Genomic DNA, 11255 nt, shown 5'->3' with positions numbered 1-11255 from the left:
TGGCTGCACAGTCATCACGACTGATAAATAGAAAAGCCGCACAGTTCACCGTTTGTAGCTGCACAGTCATCACGACTGATAAAGGGCACACAGTGTTTCCTTCTATTTTCAGCAACGCCAAACCAGTGACTGCACAGCTGTTCCTGAAAACTGTGGTTTCCTGGCGGTATCATCCTGGAGCACAGAGTTATCATGGAAAAAGGTTGACTTTGTTAAGTTAGGGAAACGCTCGCATCATAATGGGAAGGACAATCGGGCTTTCAACCTTGGCTTCCACCCTCTGGAGTCCCCACAGCTGGAACAAAGAAAACCCAGGCACGGTGATGGTGAACAGAGACCGAGCTGGTGTTTGTTGTCTGAGACGGAGTTTTGCTCTTGACGTCCAGGCTGGAGTTCAATGGCACCATCTCGGCTCACTGCAACTCTGCCTCCCAGGTTCAAGCAATTCTGCCTAAGCCTCCCAAGTAGCTGGGATTACAGGAGTGCACCACCACGCCCAGCTAATTTTTGTATTTTTAGTAGAGACGGTTTTTCACCATGTTGGCCATGCTGGTCTCCAAGCCCTGCCCTTGAGTGATTCATTCACCTCAGCCTCCCAAAGTGCTGGGATTACAGGTGTGAGCCACCACGCCCAGCCAGACAGAGTTATTTTTAATAAATCCCACAAACATAAAAACAGTCATTACTGGAGTTCTGGGAATCTGCCAGATTCAAACATGCTAACTGCCTGTCAATATCCCCAGATTTGGGATGTGAGAATGTTTGTTACTATAAACGTAAGTGAAAGCAAACCTACAGTGTGAAGATTTTAAGGACAAAGGCTTAACACTTAATACATGAAAACCGTAACTGTAGTGACTGTTCAGAGCCTTTGTCACAGTCGCTAGGACGTTAAGGACAAGTTGGGGATGGCAGCCCATCAGCAGGACTAAGCCGAGGGGCCAGGACTGGGTGTGCTTCCTCACAGCGGTGTGCAAACCCCGGTGGATATGAGCTGGCTAGGGCATCGGAGCAGAATTACGCTAACTTGACTCTGCCCGGCTATACCATGCTCACAGCTGTGAGCAGCAGCGCGTGGGGCTGGGCTGACGTTCCACAGGCTCTCATTCGTTGGGTGGCCTGGGGCAATGTGACCTGCCCTCGGGGACCGTTGTTCCTCCTCTGTAATTACAGGATAGCCTTAAATCCATTCAAGCTGAGGCTCCCAACTGGTCACATGGTGGGGGCTTGGATAAACTTAGAGCAGGTGATCGCTTTTACAAATACACTTTGCTCACTCATCTATCCCATCTCCGAGGTTCCAGAGCTTCGTGACTAGAGGTGTGGGTGGTGATAAATTGGGTTCACCAGAAAAACTGTTCCACGAAGCTCAGTGGACACAAATCAGATGCCTTCCTGAAACTCTGTCAGAAAACGTTTGGGACGTTCACTGAAGACGTGTTGTGAACTTTAACAAACAAAAACCACAGGCACAACTCATTTCATGCTCTGATTTATTGCACTTCACAGATACTGCATTTTGTTTCTTTCTCTTTTTATTTTTAAGACAGAGTCTTACTCTTGTCACCCAGGTTGGAGTGCAATGATGCAATCTCGGCTCACTGCAACCTCCGCTTCCCCGGGTTCAAGCGAGTCTCCTGCCTCAGCCTCCTGAGTAGCTGAGACTACAGGTGCCGACCACCACGCCCGGCTCCTTTTTTGTAATTTTAGTAGAGGCAAGGTTTTACCATGTTAGCCAGGCTGGTCTTGAACTCCTAACCTCTGGTGATCCATCCACCTCGGCCTCCCGAAGTGCTGGGATTACAGGCATGAGCCACTGTGCCCGGCCCACGGATACTGCATTTTTTACAAATTAAAGGTTTGTGGTAACCCTGTGTGGGGCAAATCTGTTGGGACCATTTTTTCCAGTGATGTGCTTACTTCGTGTTTCTGGCGCATTTTGGTAATTCTTGCGATATTTCAAACCTTTCTCATGACATTTGTTATGGTGATCTGTGATCAGTGATCTTTGACGTTACTATTAATTGCTTTGGGCACTGAATGGGTTACTCTTCCTCTCTTCAGACCTCCCTACTCCTTGAGACACAATAATACTGCAATTAGACCAATTAATAATCCTACAATGACCCCTAAGTGTTCAAGGGAAAGGAAGAGTCACATGTCTGTCACTTGAAATCAGAAGCTAAACATGATTAAGCTCAGTGAGGAAGGTATGTTGAAAATGGTCAAAAGCCAGGCCCCTTGTGCCAAATGATCAAGTCATTAATGCCAAGAAGTTCTTGAAGGGAATGAAAGAATAAGTGAAACAGTCTTATGGCTGACATGGAAGTTTGAGTGGTCCGGGTACAAGGTAAGTCAGAAACAACATTCCATTAAGCCAAAGCCTAGCGCAGAATAAGGCCCTAATTCCATTCAATTCTATGAGAGCTGAGAGAGGTGAGCAAGCTGCAGAAAAAGATTCTGAAGCTGGCAGAGGTTGGTTCTGAGGCTGAAGGAAAGAAGCTGTTTCCACAGCATAAAAGTACACGGAGAAGTCACAAGTGCTGACCTGAAGCTGCAGCAAGTTCTCCAGAAGATCCAGCTAAGATCATTGATGAAGATGGCTACACTTAACAACAGATTTTCCATGTGGATCAAACAGCCTTCTATTGGAAAAAGATGCCATCTAGGACTTTCATAGCTAGAGAGGAGAAGTCAATGCCTGGCTTTAAAGCTTCAGAGGACAGGGTGACTCTCTTGTTCTGGGCTGGTGCAACTGGTGACTTTGAGTTGGAGTCGATGTTCATTTACTTCTGAAAATTTTTGGGCCTTTAAGAATTATGCTAAATCTACTCTGCCCATGCTTCATAAATTGAAGAACAAAGTCTGGACCATAGCACATCTGTTTACAGCATGATTTACTGAATATTTTAAACCTACTCTTGAGACCTACTGCTCAGAAAAATCAATTCTCTTCAAAATATCATTGCTCATTGACGATGCACCTGGTCATGCAAGAGCTCTGATAGGGATGTTCAAGGAGATGAATGTTGTTTTCATGCTTGCTGACACAACGTCCATTCCGCAGCCCAAAGATCAAGGCACAATTTTGACTTTCAAGTAAGAAATAATCTCATTAGGCTGTAGCTCCTGTAGATAGTGATTCTTCTAATGGATTGGGGTAAAGTAAACTGAAACCTTCTGGAAAGAATTCACCACTCTAGATACTATTAAAAACATTTGTGATCCATGGGAGGTGGTCAAAATATACACACTAACCAGTGTGCCTGTTAAAAAAGAAAGTTGATTCCAGCCCTCATGGATGACTGTGAGGGGTTCAAGACTTCAGCGGAGGCAGTAACTTCGGATGTGGTGGAAATAACAAGAGAATTAGGAGGGGAGTCTGAAGATGGGACTGAATTGCTGCAATTCAGCATCAAACTTGAATGGATGAGGAGTTGCTTCTTAGGGATAAGGAAAGCAGGTGGTTTCTTGAGATGGAGTCTGCTCCTGGTGAAGATGCTGTGAACACTGTGGAAAGGACAACGTAGGCTTTAGAATATTCCACAAACTAACGTGATAAAGCAGCAGGGGAACTGACCTCAATGTTGAAATAAGTAATTCTGTTGGTAAGATGCTATCAAACAACATCCCTCGCTACGAAGAAATCTTTCATGAAAGTAAGACTACACCAATGCGGTAAGCTTCATTTTGTCTTACTTTCCGAAAATGACACAGCCACCCCAACTTCCAGCAACCACCAGTCAGCAGCCATTAACATCCAGATCAGACCCTCCATCAGCAGAGATTACAGCTCACTGCAGGTCAGAGGATCATTCACTATTCTTAGCAATAAAGTATTTTTAAATTAAGGTATGTACATTTTTTAGACATAATGCTTTTGTGCACGTAATAGACCACAGCATAATATGAACGCAGCTTCCCTATGCATTGGGGAACTGAAACAATGGTATGAATTGGCTCATTGAGACAGTCACTTATTGTGGTGGTCCTGCTGCATCTCCCAGACAGGCCTGTGTTTATGTCATTTGACATATAATTTTGCACACTAGAAACAGGTATTAAGTGTTAATGACAAAAAGCAGTAGGAATGTTGCAGTGCGTTCTACATAATATCAAAATAAGACACATAAGATTAACTTTTGCTAGTTTTGCATTAGGCATTTCAATTAAATTAAAACTGGTATATGACACTCATTCTCTGGTAACAGAAGAGCACCTAATTTGTTTTTTTTGGTTGAGGAGTGTTCATTCCATGTTCACAAACATTCCATGAAAGCAACTCAATTTCTCATTCTAATTCTGATGATTTAGCAATTTTAACAACATATTTAATTTTCCTTAATATTTAATTTTTCTCCTGATATAGGCGAGTAGTGTTTTTTCTAGGCCCTATAAAAATGCCCTGGGGGCTGGGGGCGGTGGCTAATCCTGTAATCCCAGCATTTTGGGAGGCAGAGGTGGGCAGATCACGAGGTCAGGAGATGGAGACCATCCTGGCCAACCTGATGAACCCCGTCTCTACTAAAAACACAAAACATTAGCCAGGCATGGTGTCACACACCAGTAGTCCAGCTGCTCGGGAGGCTGAGGCAGGAGAATCACTTGAACCCAGGAAGCGGAGGCTGCGCTTGGGCCAAGACTGCACCACTGCCCTCCGGCCTGGGCGACCGAGTGAGACTCTGTCTCAAAAAAAAAAAAAAAAAAAAAAAAAAAGATGCCCTAGAACCCATTCCAGCTTCCTTTAGAGCAGCATCCTCTCTTCTACCAGCCACAGCCTGAGGGGCTCAGCAGTTGTCACATGTGATCCCTGACTTCTGGCCCCAGAGCCATACATGGCTCTGTCTTCAGTGCACTGTAGCCTCCTGACCTAAGCTCTTGATTTGGGAAAGCATCTGCCCATCACAGACACCTTGGTGTGTGAGTTGCTTGTACATTTCTCTCTGACAAATAAATGTCCTTGTCCAAGGCACAAAAATTCCAGGAGGCAAGGGCACTTCATGGCCAGAGGTTTTCCCCAAGAGCTTGTGCCCACCTGCCAAAATTCAGTCAGGCTAAAGCATCCTAGCTACTTTAGAAAAAGAAGTCCACTTTATCTAATACCTTCTTTTTAAAAAAATTCTTCACATTTTTTGTACAAAATGATTAGTGACTAGGACAGATCTGGGGCTTCTTCCTGGACCTACCTCCTTCTCTTCTTAGGCTTTTGATCTCACCTGGAAAACTTTTAGCCTTATGTGCTGGTTTCAGGTAAAAAAATGAAGTCGTTCTCCATTTGAAAATGTGACCCATTTATTTGAACTGAAAGGTATCATTACAAAGTGCAAACATCTCTTTGGTAATGAACTGAATACAATGGTCATAAAAAAGGCATTTGGCTGTTGGAGCAGTTAGAAAAGTAAATAAATATGTACACTCCACCGCCGCCACAGCGGTCCCCACACAGCGGCTCTGGACATGCTCACCCAGGTACTGCCCACTCTTCCGATTACAGACAGTATCAAACTGGTGATTCCGCAGGCGTTTTGGTTTGAATTACAGATTTTGTTTGGTAATCACAGTCAGCTTCTCCCTTTGGCTTCGACAACACAATTCCTCTTCGCTGGCCCAGACCACACGTTGATGCACGTGTGTCTGTGTGCTGCAGCAGCGCTGAGACCACAGAGGCCTCCAAGGCATGTAAGGGGCACGGACACCCTCCAGAACCCCAAATCTGCTGTCTTCTGAGTACCCAAGCAGCTTACATAACCATCAGCTTTCAGGCGAACTTACACATTCCCTGTTTTACAGAAACCTCTTCCACGATCTGGTTACAACATTTGACTTGCTCTTTGAAAAGAAGTCCCTGTGTCATAAAATGCCACCAAACTTTTATCAATCATTTACAAATATGAGGATAAGGAGTCAAGGTAACCATTTTTACACATAAGACACATGAATCCAATGACCTTCCTCATGGCTGAAATGCTGCCTACGCCACAGCAACCTGGAAGCCTCCTGCTGGAAGGGTCTGGGTGTCTCCTTGGGAGGACGTGCACCTCGAGTGGGTCACGCACACATCACACCAGGCACTGCATGCGCCCATCCTGCCTCCCTCATCCCACGGCAGCCTCAACGTCATGCCCCAGTGCGGGACACCTGCCACCCTGAACGGAAACTGCCCGCAACCTCAGGGGCTTCCTCCTTCACCACCTCCACTGGGCCTTGCTGAGGGCAGGTGGCCTGGCCTCAGTGCCTGGTGTGCCCAGTGGATGCCTGGCACATGGTGGGTGCTCAGGTCAGTGTACTGCACTGAACCTGTGTGTCCGGGTAAATGATGCTCAGAATACAAGTCGCTTTGTACGTAGAGAAAAATGGAAGGTTTTGGTCAATTAAAAAGAGAGAGACCATGAGGTATGAGAGTTGATTTTCACTGACTTCTAAAGAACTTTTGCATAGTGGAAATGGTTTTCTGTCATATCTAATATCTAAAAAATGGGCAAAATTTCATAAAACATCATGCATTTTAAAAATACAAATGAGGTATAGGGATTCTTTTTTTTTAACGCACTCACACAACCTGAAGTTAGGAAGTCCCCACACTTGAGCCCCTCCTCCCACGGGAAGAGCCATCTGGAGGCCACTGTTCCCTGTGCTCTGCTGGGAAGGAGGCTCAGGACGTGGGCGCAGCCCGGGCGACTGGGAGCCACGCTGTTGATGCACACAGTGGGCCACTCAGCAGGTATCATCAGATAGATACACAGTGGGATGAAGGAGGGTTTTCACATCCGGCTCACAACCAGGCAGCATGTCTGCAAGTTACAGCTGAAAGCAAACCTGTCTCTAAATGTGGCTTATGAATGTTCTAATCAAGTGTGGAAGGAGCTGACACACGGAGAGTCAGGCTACATGGCTGCTTCGAGCAGCGGGAATGTTTGTCTTAGGATTCGATGCTGACATGCGGTGAAATGTTACAGAGGAAGGAGTTTAGAGGTTCCCAGGGAAGAGGCTGGGGGCTTGCCCTGTACCCGCAGACAGTGGCCCTGCGAACACTCTCATAAAAGGTTCTGTTCCGTTTGCCAAACACCAATTTTCTTTTTAAACACAGCTTGTGATGGAACCCCGATTTTGGTGAGGCCCCTGGCAACTCTGAGGCTTACCCCCACTGCGGGTGACAGGTCTGCCAGCTCCGGGCATCTGAACAAGGCAAGGCTGAGATTTAGAGGTATCCTGCTGTATTTAAAAAGAAACAGTGTGGTGAGGCAAAATCAATTTAGGCGCCTAAATGATTCAACTGTGCAATTTAATAGTAGCACCAATTTTTCATTTTAAAAGAATTAAATAGAAACCTGAGAAACCTAACGTGAAGCTAGGACTCCTGCCTGCTTCCCCTCGGGCGCCTGCTCCGCCTCCTTCCCCGAGGATGCTCTGTTTGGAAGTCCCCCACGAGGCCTTCTGTAACAGCACCAGCTGGACGTTGTCATGAAATGTCGTGAGTTCTGGGTGTTTCCTGGTCTCAGTCTGCAGCTCCTGCCATCGGCCACCTGATCTCATGATGGCACAGACAAACACCAAGGAGCTTCCCGGGAGCCTACGGCCTTTCTTCTGCTGTATTCTGTAAGCAGGCTGGGCAGCAGACACCTGGGATGCTCATGGGGACATCACAGGTGGCAGGGGGGCAAGCTTCCACGAAGCAGGTGACCTGCCCGTCCTGGAGAAGAAAGAGCACAGCCTGTCAGCTCCGGGATGACCATCAGGTGAGCACAGCCTGTCAGCTCTGGAATGGCCGTCAGGTGAGCAAGCCTGTCAGCTCTAGCACAGGTGTCAGGTGAGCACAGCCTGTCAGCTCGAGGACAGGTGTCAGCCACTACAAAGAGTCAGGCCTCTCCTCGAGGCCCCTGCCTTGCCCACTGTGCTTGCCCTGTGGGCATGGGTTTTGTGGTTCTCTGAGGATTTCACAGTTGCAGACAGGTATGAGTTCATGGGAACCCCATAACAAGTCTCCCTGAGGCTAATGCTCTGCCCTCCAGTCCATGCCCACCATCCTCTCACCCTAAGGGGCTGGGACCACCGGCTGGGCACATCCTCCCTCCTCACTCCTGGATCCCCTCAGACTGTGTCTGGGCACGGGCATTGTCAGGAAGCAGGATGGGACTAGAGAGGGCTGGAGGGACAGCGCTCTGCTCTCCCTGGTCTGTCCTCCCCAAACCTGAGCAGCCCAGGGACACTGAGGCACTCTCTCCCAGTGGCCATGGCAAAGGAGGTACCTGGGGCCAGCCTGCTGCCCTCACCATCTGCCTCCTCACCCTACGCCCTGAGCTGTCTCCGGAGCCTGGCTGCAGCCAGACGTCTGTCCACTGCCAGCACCAGGGCACCCTCCACCTGCCACTGGCCTCCCTTCTGCAGGGAGGATCGTCCCCCAGTGACCTCTGTAACACACCCGCCCTGATGGGAGATGGGACAGGGCCAGTGGTGGGAAGGTCGGTGTTCGCCCAGCAGCTCTGCAGGGAGGAGTGAATCCGCCCCACTCGTGGTTTTCCACAGCATGAACAGTGCTGTCACAGCTGGGGGGAAGGTGAAGCCGGTGCACACGAGCTGCTCAGGTGGCTCCGCACAGAGTAGGAGCTGCCTGCCCTCCGTGGGGTGGCCATGCCGAGGTTCTGGGCCTCCTAGCACTTCCTCTGCGCACAAAGAGCTGGGCTTCCCTGCTGCTTCCACAGGGGCGAAGGAGGGATGGAGGCCAGTGCAGGTGGGCGGGGAGGGGCCTGGCCCTGACATCTGGGCCATGCAGCTGAGTGACAATGTGGGGCTCTTGGACTTGGGTACACCGTAGGGTGTGAATGAACACAGGCCCCCATACTCACTTTGCACTCACAAACGGTACATGCGTCTTTGCTCCACTTAGTGTTGTTGGCGTGAGATTCGCCCCTGGCGTCCACGCACTCTGTGGTACTGAGCCGTGATTCAAGCTTCTTTATCTGCGGCAGAGCAAGGGACATTCATTCACTGGCCACTTCGGAGTAACAGCTTAGCTCTTGTATTAAAAGATGTTATTTCACTGAAAATAATGCCTTAAAATACACAACATCTGAGGGGAACATTTCTGAAGAACGTTTACAGAATCTCCAATGTCCTTATCAGACTGGAGACAGCTGGCCAAAAGCCCCAGTGGAAGATGCTCCTGCCAGTGCCATCCAGTACCAACCTGGTCACAAAAGCGACGCTCTGAGAGGACCGAGGGAGCGAGATTCAACCAGACGCCGAGAACGCCGTGCATGTGCACTTCTGCCAGAACAAACGGTGGCCACTCAGAATCCCCGGGGTGAGTCTGCCTTATTTTCCGAGTAACACCACCACTGGCTTTTCTCTGAAGTATGGTGTCCCGTAAAAAGGTGACCTTTCCAACCGCTGTGCCATGCACAGGGGGAGGAGGAGCCTCCTGGATGGGCTCCTTCCTCACACCCTCTCCTTCATCTTGCAGGGACGGGGGCAGACAGGGTGACAGTGGCCGGAAGTGCCTGGGCCATGAGGTGACCTTGGGAAGAGGCCACCCACAGCACAGCACCGAGTCGCAGCAGGGACCCTGCACGGCGGAGAGTCCGGCAATCTCATGAGGGAGAGAAAAGTAAACTGGCATCTCATTAAAAACATCTGGCCTGTAATCCCAGCACTTTGGAGGCCGAGGCGGGTGGATCACGAGGTCAAGAGATCGAGACCATCCTGGTCAACATGGTGAAACCCCATCTCTACTAAAAATACAAAACATTAGCTGGGCATGGTGGCGCGTGCCTGTAATCCCAGCTACTCAGGACGCTGAGGCAGGAGAATTGCCTGAACCCAGGAGGCAGAGGTTGTGGTGAGCTGAGATCGCGCCATTGCACTCCAGCTTGGGTAACAAGAGTGAAACTCCGTCTCAAAAAAAAAAAAAAGAAAAAAAAAATCCTGGCTTGGGTTTCTCTGTCGCTTGCAACTGAACCTAAACCGTCACTCACGTCTGAAATGAACACAGATTATGCATCATATGAATCCAGTTCTTCCACTGAGGCTTTCTATAAAGCCCGTTCAGCCACAGGCCAGGTGGTCTGCTTTGACCCATCAGCGATGGGGGCTGTAACTGAAGCAAGCCTCCCACCTGTTCATTCCCATTAAAGCATCTTCTCTGACCTCCTGCCAGCTGTCAGTGTGTTGTCCCCAGCCTGTGCACAAGCAGTGTCTCACCTACGTGCAGATCATGCTGGAAAAGGCGGGTGTCCCCTCACCGTCCCCTCTGCATTTCATAATGACAGCTGGACATCTTAGGACCTAACCAGCCAAACAGTTACTCACTTTGGGAAATGCCTCAGATATGGCTCCTGAATGAAGGCCATCTTTCCCGCATGCCTCATTCATTAGCAACTGGCATTTAGGTTATCGAATCTTACAACTTTCTAGTTGAAACTATAAAAAAAAGAGGAAGGCCTTAGGAGCAGTGGCACAGGGGCCAGAGAGCACTTGGGGGTGGCAGTCAGGATGGTCAGCAGAGGCCCCCGGTGACCTGCATGTCACCTCTGAGTCTGCGGCCAACCTGCTTTAACTCACAGCCAGACACAAGCAGTGACAAGGCCAGCCTGTGTGCACCTCAGCGGTCACCAAGATACACGAATGCCTCTGCACACACAGAGATGCAAGGAAATGACCGCAGATGGCACATGCCCTGTGCTGCCGCCGACTGTGAAATCACAAGGGACATCCTCATTTCTCAGACCTGGCACTGCCACCCAGGGAGCTGCCCGTTCATCCTGAGGGTGGAAGGGAAGTCACAGCATTGTGGACAGAATCAACAACACGGGCAGACATAGTGCGTTGGCATTTGCAGACACAGGTGGGTCAGCTGGTCCCCCTCTGCCTCTGCTCGGCTGTCCAGGGTCACCTGTGCATAAGGCCTGACCTTGTGAATGCTGCGGACCCCTAGGGCGCCCATGACCCAGCACAGACGCCAGGAGTCAGCCTGGGGTTGTCGCTGCATCTCTCATAGTGCCAGCTGGAGCCAAGTCAATGCTGCATGTTGTCCACCTGGGCAGCTGCCAGGGGATGTGCACCTGGCCTCTAGGCTGCTGATGCAGGAGGACCTGCCACACACTGTCCACTGTGACAGCTGCCGGGGGCTCACACCTGGACTCCAGGCAGCAGATGCAGGAGGACCTGCCACACGCTGTCCACTGTGACAGCTGCCGGGGGCTCACACCTGGCCTCCAGGCAGCAGATGCAGGAGGACCTGCCACACGCTGTCCACTGTG

At 49.6% G+C, this 11255-nt stretch overlaps 1 protein-coding gene across 1 annotated transcript in view; it reads right to left on the bottom strand.

The window, feature by feature from the left end:
• Positions 1–5270: 5270 nt before the first annotated feature.
• Positions 5271–11255, bottom strand: part of PXDN (peroxidasin) — a 94484-nt gene continuing 88499 nt past the window's right edge. Inside the window, exons 22-23 of the mRNA XM_032294302.1 lie at positions 8844–8957; positions 5271–7690 (exon numbers count right to left, since the gene is read on the bottom strand). Of these exons, the coding sequence (XP_032150193.1) occupies positions 7571–7690; positions 8844–8957 (234 nt within the window). The 3' untranslated portion in view covers positions 5271–7570. The remainder of the gene's footprint in view (positions 7691–8843; positions 8958–11255) is intronic.

The sequence above is a fragment of the Sapajus apella genome, unplaced genomic scaffold, assembly GCF_009761245.1.
Source record: "Sapajus apella isolate SASKATOON/1434 unplaced genomic scaffold, GSC_monkey_1.0 scaffold31, whole genome shotgun sequence".
In the NCBI taxonomy this organism is placed as follows: domain Eukaryota; kingdom Metazoa; phylum Chordata; class Mammalia; order Primates; family Cebidae; genus Sapajus; species Sapajus apella.
The sequence above is the reverse complement of the archived record's forward strand: the minus strand, read 5'-3'. Positions and strand labels throughout refer to the sequence as shown.